This window comes from Corvus moneduloides, chromosome 1 (genome assembly GCF_009650955.1).
Source record: "Corvus moneduloides isolate bCorMon1 chromosome 1, bCorMon1.pri, whole genome shotgun sequence".
NCBI classification, from domain to species: Eukaryota; Metazoa; Chordata; class Aves; order Passeriformes; family Corvidae; genus Corvus; species Corvus moneduloides.
In genome coordinates, this window is record NC_045476.1 from 147,179,913 (window position 1) to 147,201,551 (window position 21,639).

A 21,639-nucleotide genomic window follows, 5' to 3' on the forward strand; every position below is an offset into this window, starting at 1 on the left:
TACAGTCCTCAAAATGTTGTGTGTTATCAATGTAAGAGAAGATGCCATTGAAGAAGATAGAATATAGCTTTATAGTTACATAGTAAGCCAAGACAAAAAAATTCCCTTTAACTTTATCCATATAATACAGTATTTCCTTAATATCCTATCTGGATGTCCACAACTAAATGATTTCCATATCTGAATGATTTCATGTCAAAGAAAGAGCCTTTGACAACTACAGTTTATGCATTGCATTATTTGTTTCCCACTGTGGCCTTCCTAAGGCCATAGTAAATGAACCCTTGGTGATGACAATATTATTTGTAGCACCACTGGCCATGTCAAGCAAGAAAAGAGAAGCTGACAATATTTAGAGCTCCATAGTTTGGCATCTACAGAGACAAACAGGAAGCAGATGTTTTATGGCTTTAATAATAATACATCCTAATATTTCTGAGTGGTGTGTCAACATGCGGTGCAAAGATGGAAGTGTCACAGCACTTGATTCCTTTAGTTTTCTACATAGATTAAAAGTCCTTTTATTATAAACTGCAAAACTAAGCTATTTTCAGGAATGCATATACATTTATGCAATTAGCTTTCTATATCCATAAATCTATATCAGATAAAAGTAAGTCCTGAGGATAGGACCACTCCCTGTATTCCTGGAAGAAGTCCAAAACATTCATTTTTGTTTTACTATGAATCAATGAGAAAACTTTGGTCAAATCTCCAAATGAACAAAAGCAAAGTCTTCACATAGATTGGGGATTTCTGAACTGGTCTGTTCCAAAAGGAAGATATCCTTCTATAGAGTGAGAAAAGCTGCTCTTAGGGCTTTTGACTCCAATAGGACCAGAATTATTCATTTGTATTGTTACATTAACATTTGTTATAGATAATTTAAACAAAAAAAAAGAAGTGCTAGGAAGCTTGAAAAAAATCTTGAAACAAATTGAAAGAATTTAGAAAGATATAGAAAGGGTTTTTTAGCTGTTGAAAGACCTCTCTTTTGCCTCTTTTTTGTAACATCAGACAACCTCTAACAAATACCATTAAGAAAAAACTTTGATGAGTTCTTGTTAAAGATATTTTCTCAATATTTTAAAGAAGCATTTTGAAGACAGAGATAAAATTAAAAGTTTTTTAAGAATTTTCATTAATGACGATTGCTGACACAAAATATTAACGAAAACAGAAAGAAGGCTCTCTTTATACCAATCAGTCCAACATCCTCTAAAGGCTGACTGAAACATTCTTTTAAAACACTTTCCAGTAAAATGTTATGGCTCTTTTTTGCAGTAAGTTTTCTGTATTTATTTCCTATACAATTCCTATATGTCTGAAATGCCTAAATCTTTGAAAATATTACTAATCTAGATAGATGAAACATTCATCAAAACTAAACACAATAAAAATAAATCACCATTCACCAGAAACATCATATAAATATCTGTATATTTATTTATAAAGACACACACATAAACATGTATATGTGTTTTTTATAATTGGAGCCTTCAATTTGGGGAAATAAATCAGGCATTTGGGGAACAGAATAAAGTTGTGAATAAACAAGTGTTGTTAACATGAATAAATACCAATATTACCCATTGGACAATGATGGTTTGGAGTCATTATCTAGGATAAAATTAATCTAAAACCAAACACACAAACACACACACATGCACATCCCAAACCCAAACAAATTTAGTGGTGGGGCTAGGAATCTATTTTCAATGATACAAATGATGTCTTGACTTTGTCGGGTATAAGCCTGTGGAATGACTTGGTGCAGTGCCTCAGTGCAACTGTGCTGTGTCCAGCTGATTCAGAAAAAAACCTCTAGTAATGCTGGAGAGGGTAGAATAACCATAACAGAAGTCAAAGAATGACTTCTAGTGAAAGCTGTTGTCATTTTGAAAGGTGATGAAGTAGAACATATAGGAAACCCTGTGGTAGCTGTCAAAGGGGGAAGGAAAGTCTGGTTTACACAATCTGCCTTATAAGGTAGGTAGTTTATTCACTAATCCATTCCAGACCACAGAAGTTCAAGAGATTTTTTTAATCTTTGTTCTCAGAATCCTCAGTTTAGACATGTGAGAACAGGATATAGACCAGACCTTGGAGATCGACATCTTTTGCATTAAAATAATCTTTAAAAAAATTATTTTTTATTAAACATACAGATAAAACATATACTTTGCTAACCTATAACTAAAGACAAGTAAAGTCACACCAGAAAAAAGTTACTTGGCCATTTATATGTAGGGTTCTTTTATTATATATCTATGAGAAGACAAATGGGTACAGGATTTCAGTGCCTACTTTTGAGTGCAAGAATATTATTCTCTCAGTGAGATGGCTTCTTTGTACTTCCTTTAAGGTGAGTGAAATTTTCCCTATGTATTTAGGTGCTGACCACCCATACTTGGGAGTCTGATATTTCTAATGAGTTTAAGGAAATATGAGAATATCTGTCCCCATATTTCTCAGGGCCAGTAAAGTAACAAGTCACTTAGCACCCGTAAGCCTACTTTTTATACCAGTGACAAGATAATTCCATTGAAATTACATAAGTGACGTGTAAAATCGGTATTTATCTTTTTAGTATATGCACAACCTGAAAATAAAACTTGCCAGACATATTGTGTTTCCTCATCTTTCACACAGTCAGACAGACATTCAAGAACCATTCTTGAGTGCTTGCTTTTTATAGCATACAACAATTCTTGTAATGAACGTGTTCATCTAGCATTATTTTCTGCAAGTTCAAGCAAGATTTTGCATTTAAATTTTACTTCCACTATTTTCTGACGGAAGATCCAGAATTCCATTATATTTTCCTCATTTGTTTCATTTTAGCAAATAGGAAGGTTTTTTACACTTGCATATGGAAAGAAATTGCACACTATAAATTAGATGCAGCTGGTACACTCTGGGGAAAAAAGGGGGGGCTCATAAGGCACTTAAGAAGGGAAATCTTTCAAGAATAAATCAAAATAGCATTTAGAAAACTCTTGTGGGAGAAAAAAATGGCAATGGAAGAAACCACCATTTACATTATAGTGGGTGGGAACCCACAAAACTAAATTATTTATGGCATGAGAACACTCAATAGAAACATGATTCTAAGGCAAATGTGACTCTATTTACGCCATGGAATATCTTCCATTTCAGTGGAATAAAAAGAAAAAATTGGCCCCTCTTCCGAGAAGAGACAGGGAGTAAAGAGAAAGGCCAAGAATAGACGTATTTCTAATCTAAAGAACGTGCACTGCTCCCTTGTTGAAAAGCACCATTAGTTACATTTAAGGATAATAAGCAAGTTACTGTAGTACATCAATGATCAGTTATTGTTACTGTAAGATTTTGCATTACTTTCATCCAAAAATCAGTTCTTCGAAAGTGATTAAGATCTTTATTGTTACTTTATATAGAGGAAATTTTAGCACAGAGAATTTATCAGCCCACACTACACCATCTGTTTTGATTGTTTTTGCAAAGACAGTAGTTCCTACATTAGTTCCCACTGTGCTGTGAACCTACTGCAAAAGAAAGACCCTTTCCAAAAAAGCTTGCAGTTCACGTAGGTAATGTGGATTACAGGAGTTTTCTCTATTTATTGGTGTGGAAGTTACATGGAGAGGGATGAGGAGAACTTAACTGCAAATAGCTACTAAACACAGCCTAATGAGGAATCTGCAAATATTGTTTCAATTTAAGCAAGCTAAAATCTTTGGCATGTCCAGAAGCCTAGCACCTGCTGAAATCACCAAGATTTGTCCCAGAGTGAACCTGGCAAACACATAATTGATTTCAACATCAGAAACCTGCAAGGCCAAGACTACACAATTCTTTGTGAGGAGTAGATGATGATACAAGAGTGGATGATCCATATTTTAGAGTAATCATAACGCAGCCTTCTCCCTAATTTTATCAGTCCCAAGGAGACTTTAAAAGAACCCACACAATGCATGCCAGGTCCTTGCTTCATTATAGGATGAAATTCTGTGTGCCTTTCCATTCATCTGCAAATACCTATACCTCTGAGACAAACAATAAAAAGCGTGCTTTTAAAAATAGCCCTCCTTTTCTTCTGACTTTTCAAAAACCATTTTATCATAATGTCAGCCAAGTCAAAGGTCAGTTCAAGTAGGACTTATTTGTTTAGTGACATGAAGATTTTTACTCTTATTCATTCCTAAGGTAAATAAATGAATCCAAATGATTTAGCATACAAGATTCAATCTCTTAAGCAGACAACAAAATTTTGTTGCTAACCGTATTGCAGCAGATAAAAGAACAAGTTCTTATATACTCAACTAATGATTAAATTAATCCCATTTTGAAATAGATTTGTAAAATACGTAGAAGGAACTGCCCCCTGGCCATACCCACTCTCTCTGTGGATTACAGAGAGAGCCCACACAAGCAGTTTAGGTGAATTAGTTATTTTTGAGATGACCAAAGGCAAAGTTAATCCCACGTTAATTTATTCATATTTCTGATTGGTTGAGGGACCTCTGCGGAGTTCAAGAGTTTTCAATGTAATACAGTTTCTTCAGAATAACATTTGCTGGAATTACTAGTTATAAACAGTTTTTAAAATAAACACATTAAATAGGTTTTCATAATCAGTAGCAATAATGATATATTATTTGACCAGCTTTGCAACTAGACACATTTAAAAAACACATTGTTTTTTAAAAAACATTGTTCTTTGTAACAATATTTTCTATTTTTAATCACTACCGGTATTTTTCCTTCTTTACCCTGTAGCCTCTTGCCCACTATGGTGCTAGTCTGCCTTAGGCACGACCCTGGGCAAGGTTTTTCTGCCTCAGCTGCCAATTCCTGTCCAGCAGCACAGGATCGCACTGCTCTCTTTGGAAGACTGACTGATCTCAGTTAAAACAGTCCTCTACAGCTTGTATCACATGCTTTAGTGTCTGCCTCATCTTTAAAGCTGTTTGCCTTATTTCAATATCAAATGTAGACAGAGGGAATAGAAACCTTAGTCCTAGTCAGACTGATCCCACACTTGTTCTTTCCAGAAGGGAGCTGAGAGTGGGGCTGAGGAGTCAGAGCACTCCCTGTCCTCCCTGCTCACACCTGTCCCTTACAGAGGCAGCAGTATGTTGGATGTTTCAAAGGGCAGTCAGGAAGGGGAGCAGCTTTTCCCACAGTACTGGATGCCAGTGCCCAGGTGCAGCTGCTGTGAGGAAAGGCCAGAGCTGCCCTGTGCTGGCCACAGCTAGGTCCAGTCAGCTGTACAGCGTGAGGAGCTCCAGTCAGGGTACAGTGTGAGGAGTGAAGGAAAAAGGGAGAGAAACAATGCTGCAGACACCAAGGTCAGAGAAGGGGAACGAAGGAGGCACTGAAGCAGGTATAACCCTGTGGCCTGTGGGAGAGACAATGGTAGAGCAGATATTTCCCATGGAGGATCCCATAGGAAGCTGACACCTGCGGAGAGCCCATGTGAAGCAATCTTACCCTGAAGGACTCCAGCCTGTGGGAAAGAACCATGCTGGAGAAGGGAAAATGCATGAGGAAGAAGGAGAGGCAAAGTGTTGTGCACTGTCTACAGCACCAATTCCTCATCCCCTTGTACTGCTCAGCAGGCGTATAGAAGAATAAAGAGTGAAGTTGACCCTGGGAAGAAGGGACGTAGAGGTGAAAGGTCTTTCTGGGTCTGTTTCTGTTTCTCACCATCCTACACTGTTATTAATTGGTAGTAAATAAGGCTGTTTTGCCCGTGACAGTAACTGATGAGTGATCTCCCTGTCTTTATCTCAACCACGAGCTTTTCATCGTATTTTCTCCCTGTTCTGATGACAAGGGGAAGTGAGAGAGAGTCTGGGTGGGCGTCTGGCATCCCAGACAAGGTCAGCTCACCACACATGCTCTCTTACATACTGAATTGCTAAGTTCAGTGACTTCAGGTGCTGAGTCCCTGTGTTACAGAAAGGGGACACTGGAACTGCTTCCCAACTCTCATTTTGCTGCTTAAAGAGTTGTGTTCCTAAATAGTTTTTCCATCAGCTGTAATATAAACCTCAAATGTTTACCATTGACTTCTTAAAATGGAGAATGGCTACAAGTATGCTATAGCTAATCGAGTCCAAAAGGAGAGAGAGATCCTTCTATAGGCCGTATATTTGTATCCATTAAAATTAGAAAGGTGAACTACTGACGATTTTCTCTTTCTGATGCGCTTTAAGGCAGTTGAAAATCTCATAATTTATTATTAATATTTTTCTACTTGAAAGTGCTCTTGAAAGCTATACCTATGCTTTTTGATTGCAGGAACTGTGGTCATACAACTAAGTTGTCATGAAACAGAGTAAGATGTAAACTTAAGGTGAACATGAAAAGTGGTAAAAATCAGTTTACATTTATCATACAGTACATAATATAGTGTAAGTTCACACCCCAGGTATTTAAGTCAGTTCATAAATATTACTTATGCTGTCCACTTACTATATTTGCTCCTTTCATTTCATCAGTTGCTTAAAACAAAGTATACACAGACCACTTTGTAATGAACAGAGAAAGAGACCAACTACGCACTCTTACCTGTTTTTCTCATGAATTTTTAGGATTTCGTGTGTCTGTTGTAGCAGCTGTTTTTCTAGCTTGTATGTGGACAGGGAATTTTCCAGTAGCTGAATTTCAAGTCTGGATGTTTGATTTAGCACCTTAAGGAAAAATTAAAAACATTAATGTTTATATTGTCATGGTTATTTTGCTATAGCAGCATAATACAACCATTTCATTCTGATTTGATGATTTGTCAAAAACTGTTTCTAAATCCTTTTTTAACCTCAGCTGCTCAGCTGGTGCAAATGAACTCAATCAAGCTACACTGATATATACCAGCTGATATTCTGGCACTCTGCTTACTGTAGAATAGTACTAGACCAGCAGAAAAAGGCAAGGTGTCTGCCAAATAAGCTTCATTTCAATAGAAAAAACAAGAGACATGCCTCAAACATGCATTCCTACAAAGCATGCTTAAACCAGAAAAGTGCAAGAGAACTTGGAATGAAGTCAAAGTGTTGCATCTGCTATTTTGTAAATAGAGCTCCTACTTTAGCTTTCCCGTGTTCTCTCTTTTGTGATAGCAGTTCAGTGCCTTATTTCTATTTGAAATCGTTGACATTCACAGAGCAATCTGAAATTTTCTTTTTTTGTTGTCCTACAGAGGTTGAATAATTGGGAAATGATCGATATGCAGCAACAACAATGAAGATCAAAAGCTATGTTTTAGCCTGTCACTCACTATTTAGCCCGGCACTTGTATCACCAACAGTAGGTAGGTGTTTATTGAAAGGCAAGTGCTGATCTAGTTTCCTGGACAGTCCTACCTTTGTTGCAGACACAGAGATAAATATACTAACCAAATTAAACCAAAAGAAAAACATATAACAAGGGTCAATCATCAACCCTGTCAGTACCAAGAAGCAAAGTGTGTTTCCTGGACCCCTGTGTTGAAATGCTTTTTGTGGTAATGCATGAGAAAGGAAAGAGTTTGGGAAATGTTCTCTGCAATTAGCAGCCTTTTGAAAACCACTCTGGGAGCATACCTGGGTTTCAACATCCGTGAGTTTTCTTGTCTGCTCTGCTGTCTGGCTGAGGAGGCTGGTGCCTATCTCGAGCATGGTAGCAGTGTGGTTCTGCACAGCGTTCTGCTGCAGCTGCACCATCTCTGATTTCATGTTTTCTACAATATAGCTCTCAAGCTGTAAAAGAGAAGAGGTTGTAGCTGTAAAAGAGAAGAGGTTTTCACCCGTTTAGGCATTCTGGTGTCATAAATGGCATTCTTGTCAAAAGCAGAAATTTTAATATTTGCAGGGGGATCAAGTCTCAGTTGACCATATGACTATTGGGGTAGGGATCTGACTATCTTCCCCTCTGAGTAAGAGTCCCAATATTTTTCTAAATACCATGGTCTGCTGGCATGGGCTGGAGCAGGCCCTGTCTTTATCTGTGTCAAGGTTGCAGTGAACACTTGTTGTGGAGATATCACGGCAGCTTCAAAATGAACCCCTAAAAGAGCAAAGCACACCAGAGGAAAACATCAAACCCTACTTGTACATCGTAACTTGTGAGTCTTTCATGGAAGAGATCCTACCGCATCCTACATCCCCTGGTTTATGTCTGTCATTCAGTCATTCAGGAAAATGATTTTTTGTTTGGTTGAGTCCCCAGAAAAATTTTTCACAAACTCAGCAATAAACACAGCTTAGTTTAATTGAGATCAAAAGTTTGTAAAGGAATGGTGACACTATCATGGCAATAAAAGCAGGAAGTTGTTGGCCAAAAAGCATAGAAAGCTAGTTTGCTCTTTTGCTTTTGTGGTCTTGATATTTGGTTTGACTTGGCAAATTGTTGAACAGAATCTGAACTAGGACCCTCCAAATAAACTGAGTACCCCAGAGAGGGGTTCTTTTGGTTACAGTGTGTTTAATCTACATAGGCAGGATCATTCCCTTCTAGCTGACAGTGTCCTTGCCCTGCCACAGCAGGCCACAAACTCAGGGCCAGTCTACAGTATGGTGAAATTGTTTCTTACTTATACAAGCATTATTCTGGCTTGATGTGCTCCATAAAGCTTTGAGATAAAGTTAGGTGGCCCAGAACATAGTTTTCAATACCTTCCACAGAAATAATCAGTTGGAGTCCAGCTGGTTTAGACTCAGTGAAGATTTGGTCCTCAGTTTTGTCTTGTGACTGATTATCGTTCTTTACAGCTAGCTGATTTCAGACCTAAGCAACAACTGTTTAACCTAATACTTTTAATCACATTCGACCTGTTTCTGTAACAGCAAGCATGTTTCACTGTGGAAGGTAAGTGGCACCACCAAATAGTAACAACCAGATGGAGTTGATTTAAAGACTGCAAAAAGGAGCAGGAGTCAGATATCAAGTGTGATTAATAAGAACAGCTGCTTTCATTTTTTCTGTAGGTATACCTGTGCTTAGGGGTCACTACTCTTAGATATTCAAACATGTCACTTCAGTTGAGCTCACAAAATATTTATTACAAGTTTGTTCATTTGTGTGCACCTACTAATTTTATGAAGATTTTTACAGAAATAAGACACTGCCACAATGTAAAATATTTTCTGCATAAGACAGTTGTTGATGTTTTATTTGTTTGTTTATCCCAGTTTGAAGAAACAATAACCATCATGGTAAAAACTAAAGTGGATGTCCTACAGTTTCAGAAAATAAAAAAGTTTACTTGAATTGCCAGGTAACCACTCTGGGCTGAAAACCTGCAGAGTGGTTTTAAGGGGTTGGTAAAATTTATTTTTTAATACTTTGATAAGAATTTAAATAAGATTTAACAGCCAAAGAAAACAGTGTATTGCAAAGTAATGTCCACAATGGATGTCACCATTTTCCACTCCCAATGTAAATTTAATGCTTTGGTTTTTTACTGTGAGGCATTTTACAGATATTTAGCTGGTTCAAGGGAGATTCTATTGTTCCATTGCATTTCTACAACATCCTTTTATATGCAGAGGTATTTTGCCTGTATAACTCTTTCTCATAAAATGTTTTTAGTCACCCTTTGCTTCTCATTGTTTTCTAAACAGTTGGGTTTTTTCCCCCCAAACTGTCTCTTGATTGCAAATAGACCTTGTGAATGAGCCCCATAAACTGGATGATTGTCCTTTTCCATATTCAGGTCCAGAATATGGAGATTGTTTCTGGAACATCTGAATAAGGAGTTCAGTTTCTCCCATGAATTTCACTTCCTAATGAGACACAGGGCTCTCCAGTCATGGCACTGCTCACGACAGGTTACCAACACGCGTATTTCCTCACATCCAATGTCTTTTGTTTGCAGATAAGAACAGAGCATGTCTGTGCTGTGGTTATACAGTGCTTGATTTGTTAGCCTGCAGCTTTCTGAAACTGCCTTGCTGTACATGGGGCACGTGGTGCACGTGTGCAATGGATGCCTCTGAAAATCCCTGAAAAAATATGGTAACTGCATTTATTACACATCAGAAATTAGAAATTACCTGTTTTCACATATAAATAAAAAGACCACAGATAGGGGTATAAATAAAAAAAGAAATGTATATTTTTCTCACATTACAGAGAGGATTGTGATTGTGATTGCATCTGTGTGGAGGTACAGCAGTTTTGACTAGCAAGAACACAGCCATAGATTGAGGCATATTGGATAACTAATACATTTAATTATTCCAGTCTAACACTGTCCCCATGGTATCCAGTCTTTGGCAATTTCCACTCGTTACTCACCCCTAAAATAGCCTCAGATTGAATCTGAGACTGACTCATTATAACAACAAAGCTGACTTTCCTGTTTCAGAATTGCTCATTAAATGTTTTTGTAAATATTTGGTGTTCAGAACACCACCAATAGTTTCTGTGAGCACATCTCTGGAGTATCAAGAGCAGTTCACTCAGGCAAAGGAGGGTTGAACAAGAACTGAAATAATATAGGGGTTCTGTTACATTAATTCCCCTTCCCTCCTTCACCTACTTCTTTTAGTTTGCTCAGTAGATTTATTGATTGCAATACTGGCCCTGCTAAAATCAATGCCAAAATTCCCATTGGCTTCAGCAGGCCAAGATTTCACCTATTATTTTTATTGCAGGAAGCCAACAATTTACCAGGTTCATTATGACCAAGCATGGAGTTTCATCTGAAGCCTCCCCTTCTTTGGAGGCCTTGTTTTAAGCGTATGAACTGAGCTTTCTTTGTGGTTATTTAAGAGCATTAGCATCTATTTACTAGGTGATAAAAGGATCCTTGCAGGGTGGCCCCAGAAGATCTGACACATAGAAACATATTCACAGAAGTAAATTCAAGAATGTTTAGGGGTTTAAGTCATTTTCTAGAACTCCTTCATCCTATAATTAAGTTAAATTCAATTTCTCCAGAGACTCTGAATTAAACAAGTCCTTAAATTACTGTATCTACTTATTCCAGCTACTTTTTTTTGCAACAGTGGAACAGAATTATTTTCTGCATTCTTTTCCCCTCATCCCACCCCTCCAACTATATGGGTTTCCATAGTAAATTTATGTCCTTGCTATTAATTTAGCTGCATCTGCTTTCAGTAAGACTCATTACATTGCAGAGGAGTTTTGGGTAATGCTGAATTACCAGTGGGATGCATAAGAACTTTATAACATTCGGAGAAATAAAACTGTCAGAAGGCTCAGTGTTATTGGTTAATAAACATTCCAGAGGATTATATATTAAAAGTATCTAGCCTTTTCTGGACAATGTTTATTGAATAATCTCATAGAAACCACCCAATCACTAATGGCACTATTAAAATGGAAACCCTAACTTAGTGTCTGTGTAAATGATAAGTTTTTGTGGCAGATGGCTTATAAATAAAATAAGAGCTTTTACTTTGATCAAATAATGTTGGTCCCAGGTAACAACTATATGTTAAGAATTCTTATGATATCCAGATGATGTTTTCATACAGTGCCTTACAACAAGAATACAAGTTAAAGCAACAATAGACTGTTCTCCTGCTACCACAGACTGCACATCATTTGGAATTATAGCAAGACAATGACCAGTGCCATTTTGTAAGAGTGGTTTTGTGTTGTCTTTCTTTGCAAACACGAATATGTACTAGCAATGCTACACCACAACACAACCAATGAAAGCTCAATTCTTCTTTTTTGTTTTCCTGTTTGAGGGAAGGTCATACCTCCCCACAGTGACAAAATGCCTCGGGGAGTGAGATATGAAAATGACATTTGATGTGATTTGTGTTTTATAAATACAAAAACAGCCTTAGTGGGAATAAACTTCTAAAGAAGTAGAAATATATAAAATACTTTAGAATTTCTTTGACTTTTGAACAAGCAGAAAGGGGTTAGGAAAGACCTTATCACTGAGAAAAGTTATTTTATTTGTGTATTGTAAAAGTTAATATTGCATTTATTAAAAATATATTCTACAAACTATCTGTCAATGAGGAAATGTCGATAAAATGGTAAATTTACAATGATTCAAGCTTCTTGTATTACAAATCCAGTGAGTAGAGAGCAACAATCCTTCCACAATTTCTGTCCATGTATAATTACTGGGAATCAAGGACAATGAATGTGGATGGTACATAAAGGCAATGAACAATGCACAAATGTTAAAAATCTAATCTGTACCACATTTGAAACAACCTTAACTGATTACCTACATTAAGGTGATACAGGATGCATACTGATAACTTCAGCAAATTTATGAAATCAGCCTTGCAAGCTGAAGTGAAAGCCTTAAGTGACTGCTACATAAATTGGACTCCTAGAAAAGCATGTTGGGATATGTGGTATATGAGGCTTTCACAAAATCATTGGTTATGAAATATACTGGTTATGAAACATATTGGTTATGAAATATATTTATGGGTTCCAATTCCAAGAGGAACCAGAAAACTAATCTAGCAACTACATATGTAGTCAAACACTTTTGAGGAGAACTGGCTGTAAAAACTATGTTTCCTTTTTTTTCAATTCAATGCACCCATATTTCTAGTGTTAAAGCAGCAAGAAAATAAGCCTGTTAGTTTTTCAGTTGCATGTTAATAAAAGTAAATATTAGCATGATACTTGCACAATTATTCTGTACTTGTTTTTGCATTTTCATAAGTTTCTGTAATATTGCAACTCATCATTTTGACTTCTTACTCAGATATTTTTTCTATCTCAAGTCTCAGTCACAATAGTGTGCTTGTCCAAAATCTGTTCCTGACAGAGAAACAAACAATGACTTGCAGGGAATATATGTTCATTTCTGAACTGGAACATTGGACTGTTTTTTCCAAACCAAATGTTCCAAACACATAAATGATACTTTTCCTTAAATCCTTGATTCCTTGAATGTCTGAGTCTTTGGCATATCATATGTTTACTGTCTGGCTATAAGGCATAACCCAATAGATGCAATTCCACTGGGACCAGTGAAACCACAGCTGCATTCTCCTCACGCAATGACCAAACACTGTTTGATTCAGCCCCAGCTGACTGATACTGAGATTTCTTCTCTACTTGACTTCAATATACTAATGACATCTGTCCTCATGGAGGTTGGGCTTGGGTTTATAGCAACCTTCAGTGAAATTGTGCTATGAATGTAGAGGAATCTTTCAGCTAGCTAAAAACCAAACAAACAAACCAAAAACCCAAATCAAGCAGGTTTTCCCCTTCAGATAAAGACCAGACATCTTTTGTCAGAAGAAATCAGGGATAACACTTGTATGAGATGATTCCAAAACAAATGAAGTAATCTTTCTGCTGCATTCAGCATCAGTATAGGGCCTACAGCAATTTTTTTTTTTTTTCTGGTTCTGAATGTTGCAGTTCAAGAAAGATGTACATTATTCAGAAAAGTGTACAGAAGACCAAGAATTGTCATAAATCTAGAAAATAAATCTAGGAAGACTTAGAATAACAAGAAAAGAACTTACTAAACTAACACAATAATGCACAGGGAGCGTGAATGACCTGCTTTCCACATCCATGAAGCTTCAGTAATGGAAGTTCAATTTTAACACGTTAGGTGAAGAGTTTTCTAACAGTACAGGTAATAAAATACTTATAGGGGTTCTTCTGTGAGCAATCTATGAAAAGGCCATCGCTATAGAGAATACTTCAGGTAAAAATCAGACAAATTATGTCATTTTATGGTTCTTTATAGTTCAATATAGTATATTGATTTCATTATTCCTAGATTTTTTAATTACTGTGTTTCAGACCTACACTTGCAGGCTCAATACTTGAAATCAAACTCAATAGTAAAATCTCCATTGAACTAAGAGGTTTGTAAGACTCATCTCCTAATGAAACTTTTTGAAGGAAGTCAAGTAAACAGAGGAGTCTCCTGAATTAAAACCACAAAAATTTTAAAAAAACAACAAACAAAAACCAAACCAAGTAAAGCAAGCCACCCACAATGATACAAATAAAAGGAACTGTTCTGGATAGACCAAATCAATAAAATTAGGACATTCTTTGAGGAAGTTTCTGAATGTATGAATACACCTCCATAGGGAGGCACTCTGCAGAACCATCTGAGAAATTATTACATGAACCAGCTCTGCAATTATAAATTGGCAGACATTTTTTAAACTCAAGTTACTTTTATTAGGCTACTTTAGAAACTGCGATCTCTGAAAAATCAATCAATTTGTGGATATCCAAGCTTGTGTCAGTGTTGTCTTGGCATCTCTGTACCATTTTATGTTATTCAGTAAAGCACATAAAATGTATCAGGCAGTAACAGATAATGATGGTGGAAGAATATGCTGTATGGCATCCCGATAAAATCTTAGGAAACTGGAAGGGGAAGTATTTTTTTTTATCAATTACTGTACTTTATTATGAATAGAAATACAAGATATGGGCAACACATAATTCTTTATTTCAAGATATTTAAAGACAGCCCTGGCTAAGTTTACCTAATAGTGTAATATTCAAATATGAATTTCAGTTCGTCGTTAAATGTGTGGCAAGAAATATTTCCAATTTGTTTTTGATGTTTTATGTCATTCTAAAAGTTTAGCTATTTCTAGACCCAAACCCCAAAAATCTTTATGAATGAAATTTGTGTCTTGAAATGCAATTTGTTACTTCTTCTACAAAAGCATATAAAACATTTAGGAATAAATTTCAATTACTTTTGTATGAATATTAGTTCATACAACTAATTTTTTAACCTTAAGGCTTAATAAAGTCAATAAGCAGCATAATCGAGAATCATATCAAACATGATTAAATGGGTCCCACAAGGAAGCTTCTTATAACAAGTAAATCATAACAATATGTTCCTGATTTCTACTGATTGGTAATATTTCTGGTTCAAAGAATTATCCTGTCGAATGTTGACATTTACAAATTTTTTTCTTTCTCAACCTTTTCTAAACCACTTAATTCTATAAATTAAATTCACTTGGTTTTACAGTTGACTGAAAATATGAACCATCCCCAACATACACTGAAAGGGAAGACATAATTACAGAAAATGCAACATCTGACATATCATCCTAAACAAATTAACATCTCTGGGGCTTTTGTACAAAGATAGTTTTCTATGAAAGTGTGGTACTAATTAATTTTCTTTAACAAAGATACTTTTGGTGAGGTCTACTTTTCAGAAACACTAATTTTGGAACAACAACTGTGTAGAAGAATATTTAAACACGGTTTTGGCTCATTCCTAGCTTATGCACATAGGACTTATAATTGAAATTAGTTTCACTGAAATATCTCCTTGCTGCATTGCGTATGGTTCTCCAAAAGTGTAATCTTAAGCTGCATAAATAGTTCTGGTTGCTATATCGCTCTGCCAGCTTATGTCTAAACTTTCAGTGAACCTGGGAAGCTGGACTATAGTTTGGAATCTATATTTGTTATAGGAGAGAGTATAATGATTTAACATTGTACTACTTGATCTATTTTTAATTCTGCTTGGCTTCTGACACTCATCACTATGATATATGGGCACACTTTTCTGAGGAATGTTGTGAAATTAAGACTCAATGGCTTTATGTTCTAGTCCTTCAATGAGATTCTTATTTTCCTATTTTATATATATATATATCTCTATATGTATAGATATATATATATACAACAGAAGGTGAATCTCTTTATTCATTGTCATATGCTCTGCCTTCAGCTCTTCAGTTCTCTGTCTTAGGATTTTCCTGATGAAAAAATCAAAAATTCTTTTTCGTTATCATTTGTCTCTCCTGTGCATATTGCAGATTACCCTTCTGCCTTTCATTAACCTGATATGAAGTCTCCCAGTCAACTGAATACCCAGTACATGATATCATAGTGCTGACTGCCAATACAGTCTTAATTTTTAATCTTTTTTGAAAGCATAAATTGGAAGTTTAAATGGCATAAATTGTAAGTTTAGATGCACTGAAACCACTGAAAATACAGCAATTTCAGTACACTTGGGCTACAGGAATTCAAGGGCATCCCCTGGTCCATAAAACAACTTCCTCACTGTTCCAGGCAGCTACTTAATTTTACCTACATCCAGAGAGATACACAAAATATCCACTCTAGGCATCCCACCAATCTTATAACACTAACCACTCATGACCTGCACACTCTGTATTCACATCCTCTGAGTGTGTGCTTCTATCATAAATCACGTGCTGGTGAGGACAACTGAAACATATCTCAGATCTTTTCCTACATGATAGGGAGCAATGAAAGCTTCCTCAAGTCTGATTGTTACAGGAAATTCAAATCATACTGTGCACACCCTATCTTATGATGTCTCACTGGCACCTGGTAAGGACTGAATCGTGATAGGGTTTTCTTTGTTCAAAAAAACTGATAAAGTGCAGAAGCACTGTGTGTCCACAATTAGTGTTTATGCAGCTAACTTTACCTCAAAACACATGGAAAAATAGAAACAGAACACATCTGCATTGACAGCATGGTTCATGGTCTGCTGTGAGAGCAGAGAATCCTGCTACTAACTTCTGACTCAGTGAAACCTCTGACAAGGTAAACCAGCTGAGTGGACAAGATATTTGTAAGAAAATGAGATCCCTCACCTCAAAATATCTTATTTAGAGAAAAATGTTTATAAAATTCCTTTCTAGACTACACAGAATACTAATATTTTAATCAAGAACACTGTCCTTTTCTCCTCCTTTCCCTTGCCTAATAATGGCAAATATTATTTTGTTATGCTTTATGTCTTGTGTTCAGCATTTTTCTACAACACCATGATTCTAGTTTGTATTGAAGAAAGACCATTGGTACCTAATACAGCAAAGAGTAAAACCTCTATGTGCTGTAAAATCCATTCCCCGGCAGAATCCAGGGAGACTGAAACCTGAAATCTGCTGAACTACTTCAGTCAATAAGGAATTAATATCAAGACAAGAGTTTACATATTCTCACACACAGTATTTATCTGCATGGATTTACATGAGTGTATACATATTATCTCTTAAATTATGGGGTTTAATGTATGTAAGCAGCAATGTTCATTTGTGTCCTATAAATTTTGGCTGTATTTATGGTTCTCAACTTTTATTATGATAATCTGGGCACAAGCACTTTAATGATAGATGTTCTGGATATGTGGCAATGTTTACCTTAGTTTTAATACAGACATTAAAAAATTATATTGATACATCTCTGCTGGAATCACGTTGTAATTTTAAGGCACAAATAAATGAAATTTCCAGAAATATCTGTAGTAGTAAACTAAGAGCTTCAATTTCCCACAGCACTATAAAAAAGTTAACTGCTGGTGCAAACTCTAACACCTTTTATTCCCATTCTTGAAATTCTATATATACCCATTAATCTCTAAGTGCCTCCAGACATACCTACAATTCTCAGCATTATAATGAATGTGCAACTGCATAGCAGGGAGGTGGTCCTGCCAAAATATGTGCAGCCCTCAAAAATTTGGTTTCTTCCCATGCTGATGGATCTGATTGCCTTCATACATGTCAGTGTATTAAAATACATAAATAAAAATCTTGCTAAATACTTCCTTCCAATAATTATTAAATTCAGAAAAATGCATAAAAATCTGACTGAAACTGTCACATATTCAGTGCACGAGCATATATTTGCATATGCACATACATGTATGTATACATAAAAAAAGGATGAGTTAATTCCACCAAATAGATTATAAAAACTGTTTTACAAGTAGCAGTGGAAATAACTGAGTCTCTAAACAATGCAATGAAATAGCATGTATTTAAATAAGCCTGTAGCATAGACTAGGAAACTTAATAAGATAAAATTTTCTTGGTTTATCTGAAATTACATAGTTCAAGGTATATATCCTTTTATGGCTTTAATAATTGTATAGAAAGATAAGGCCTCTATTTAAATAGGAAATATGAGAGCAGCCAAAGCATATAAAGACAATTCTGGTTCCTCCTTTCATTACATTCCTCTTGAGATTTTGAAAGGGAGCAATCACATTTCCTTTAAGTAAACATGTGCTAATACAATCTCCTTCATCCCCAGTTGTTAGAGTGAGATTCAGGGTATGATTACAGAGATCAAATCCTTGCCCTGAGTTTACTTCTTGAATGCCACAATCTCTAAATGAAAAATGTAGGACTGTGGTTTCTCTAGTGGGAATGAGCATTTTTATTTCCATTAACTGCTAAAGGAACAACCATACTGGAATTGCAATAACAAAGACCAGAATTGGCTGTTCTGTGCTTAGCACTGAGCACAAACTCAGCAGTAATAACAAGAAAACTGGACTGAAAATCTCTATTTTAATATAACTCTGTAGAATAAAAGCCATTTCAAATGTTTAAATTTAAAGAAAATCTGACAATAAAAATCTTTTGGAGATAGTCCTGCAGTTAAGTCACTGAAAGAGGAGACAAATGAAAAGGAATGATGGAAGAGTTTCTGTCCCAAAGCCTTACTTTAGGAGAAGCAATTTGCTCCCTTTCCTTTTTTTATTTCTAGGACCTGGCAAGAATACTCCCTCCTACTTCAGTTTATCATAATCACAGGTCTTCCTGGAAGTCAATGTTATTGTGATGCATTCTTTTGTAAGTCACGAAATCATGAGCTAAATTGGGGAAGTTTTCAGCCTTCAATTACATGTCTGCTAACTCATTGTCAGTAGTTTCTCTTTTTATGGCTGATGTACAGTTTCTATTGATGTTCTTAACAAAGATAGGACAAATAAATTCACAGATGAACAACTAAGTCTGTCCATGAGCACTCATGCAGGACATACATAACATATGATAGAGGAATGGGGACAAATATTAGAAATGGATTGGCAGACAAAGAGATGGGCAGTTTGTACGGAGAAATTTGAAAATACATCTGGTTTTACAAGGGAAAACAGGAGCCACCACGCATATATTTGCAACTGTTGTACTTAATGGCCACAATTAGACAGTAATTGTTTAAGGCTCATGCTTCTTCAATACAAATTCAAATCATTATACTAATAGTGAAGCAGAACAGTTTTAATTCTTTTTTAGTAGCAAGAAACTATTCAGATGTCTTTGATATGTCCTTTGGATAATCTAAATATGAATATATTTCTGGTGATCCAGGAGTCCTGGCAGCCGTGCTGCTCCCACATTCCCAACGAAGCGGCAGGGTAGTTGTCAGGCTCAGTCTGTCACTGATTAAGTTGCTACTTTTGTTTGCAAATTTCTACACAGTGTCCCTGTGCCCAAAGTGATAATGATCACAGTCATTTCCGATGTGTAACCCAGGAACATGAACAGGCCCTTGCCCTGACGGACCTTCACAGTTCACAAATATGAAGTGACAACCCTTCTGGCATGATTAATGTAGTGAAAACACAGAGGCATGAGTCAAAGATGAGACACACCAGTTATTACAAGTCTGCACTTCACTCAGATCTTATATGAATTCTTAGCATTTATCACTGGTTTTGCTCTCTTGTTATTCCTTCTACTATACTTTTAATTTTACAAGAGATCCCAAGTAGGTCATGCATAACAATAAGACTAATGTTCTCTTGCCAAGTAAAACCACAGTCAGAAGGGTGGTTTAGTAATAACTCAGAAGCATTTACAATGTAATACAAATTACACTGAATAAACCAACATATCAGAACAACAGGACTATTAAATAAAAGGAAAATATTCTAGGCTTTTCAAACATGCTGTAACTCTTCAGAATCAGAGATGACCAGGGCTCAAAATCAAATATAGGTATTCTTAAACTTTCAAGTATTCCTATTCAGGATTTTACTTCAATCTCATTTTCATAATCATAGCCATGTGGTACTATTCTTCTCCCTCATGGAAAGGAAAAATATCTGTTCTACTGACTTTGTAGTTGCTGTATATAAATGCAGACTTTCAGGTCATTAGTTTAACCACATGTGCAGAACATACAGGAATTAGGATAACATTTCCCATTACTACAGCTGCTTGATCGAAAGAAGAATTGACATCAATAATGCTCATATCTATCACACTTTGTACTATAATAGTTGAGAACAAAGTGTTCATGAATCCCAAGGAAAGTTTGGCAGCTGTTTCACTGAGCTGTAGATTGCAATCATGTTAATAATTATACATTCTGCCCAATAGCTGGCAATAATGTTCATGCCCTGTAGTCAAAACATTACAACACAGCGATTTCTTCAGGACTGGAAACAGATAAAAAATCCTGTCAGGTAGTAAAGAAATGCTGTAACTATGACTCTGTCAAAGTCACATCTGCTGCTCCCAGAGGACCCATGGAAACTCTATTGGTTACTGCAGGGTGCATTTGAACCCCTCTGTCACCTGCAAACCCCTCTGCACAGAGCACACAAAATCTAAATATAACCCATAAAAATATTCTAAAATAAATGTTCTGAGAGAGGTATTCTCTTTTTCAGGACACAGGTTTTCCATCACTGGTATTGCTGCTGATAGACACTGGTTAACTCTATGCCATGGCTGAAGGTTTGATCCGATGAGGGGGGGACAAGAGCGCCAAAGCCAACTGAGCCATACAGGAGACCTGGGGGGCAACAGGTCAGGAAACTCCCGATTCCCCAGTGCATCCCTGACTCATCTGGATCCAATTCATTGCATTCAGGTAACGCTGTGTTTTCATTTCCATTAGGTCAAATTATATGGGCTTAGGACACAGTTTTTTTGGGGGGAGGGGATGACACAGAAAGCTTAGATAAAGTCTGGAATTCTGACATATTAAAGTCAAAGGAAGTTTTGCAGGTACCCACAATTTGGCCAGGCTTTCATTCCTGAGGCTTTCCTTTTTGACTTGCAGCTCCAGAATAGGTGAAAATATCTTCCCAAAGCCAATAGGAACACTTTTATTTTTTATTAGCTGTCTACAATTCTAATCTGCTCTAAAACCAAACACTGGGGCTTTTCCTTTTACTGTAAACCTATTAACATGCTCTTCAAGATTATTTTCTTGTGAAAAGTATGCTGCTGACATTAGTGCAAGTGTGGACATAGGGATTATAAACCATTATTACATTTGGACTAAACTTCTAACTTCTAGACATGAAAAGAAAACTAAAACAAAAATGCTTCTGTTCCACTTGAAATAAATTACCATGCTACCAAAAATTCCCAGTAGGAAAAGGGAAGGGGAGGTGTAAATTTCTTTACAATGTGTAGAATGCTTAATGGATTTCTGTGTGATAACAGTGGAAATAGTGGCACTGTTCTTTTTGTCAGTGTAAAGACAAAAAGTAGGAAAACAGGACTTAATTTCTTTCTTTGCAAGTGGACTGCAAGGCCACCACAAAGGTGTTTTCCTTAAAAGGAAGAATACGGAAAGGATTATGTAAAATGAGCTGCAGAGTTCCAGTTGAGAACTGAACTTCCTGAAAGGTCGGGTGTTGAGGGTTTGTTTGAAGCTTAACTTTTTGTGTCTTTGCAGTTCAAGACCAGATATTTCACAGCTGGGAAGCAGCAAGATCTCTGCTTTCACAGCACCCCAAAGAAGGGGATATTCCAAGCAGACCTTCAGTCCACTGCTGCCACATGAGAGAAGGTCATGGCATCTTCTTCATTGGCATCCCTAAATCTGTGGTATGTGTGAGTAGAGGCTCAGCTGGAGCACTGCAATAGCTTGACTGATCTGAATGACTTTTCCAGGTAGGATTTCTTCTACTTGCCAAAA

At 36.4% G+C, this 21,639-nt stretch overlaps 1 protein-coding gene across 1 annotated transcript in view; it reads right to left on the reverse strand.

The window, feature by feature from the left end:
• The window catches only part of ANGPT1 (angiopoietin 1), a 154,745-nt gene that overhangs the window by 76,892 nt on the left and 56,214 nt on the right, over positions 1–21,639 (reverse strand). The window contains exons 2-3 of the mRNA XM_032131476.1: positions 7,569–7,724; positions 6,559–6,680 (exon numbers count right to left, since the gene is read on the reverse strand). Of these exons, the coding sequence (XP_031987367.1) occupies positions 6,559–6,680; positions 7,569–7,724 (278 nt within the window). The remainder of the gene's footprint in view (positions 1–6,558; positions 6,681–7,568; positions 7,725–21,639) is intronic.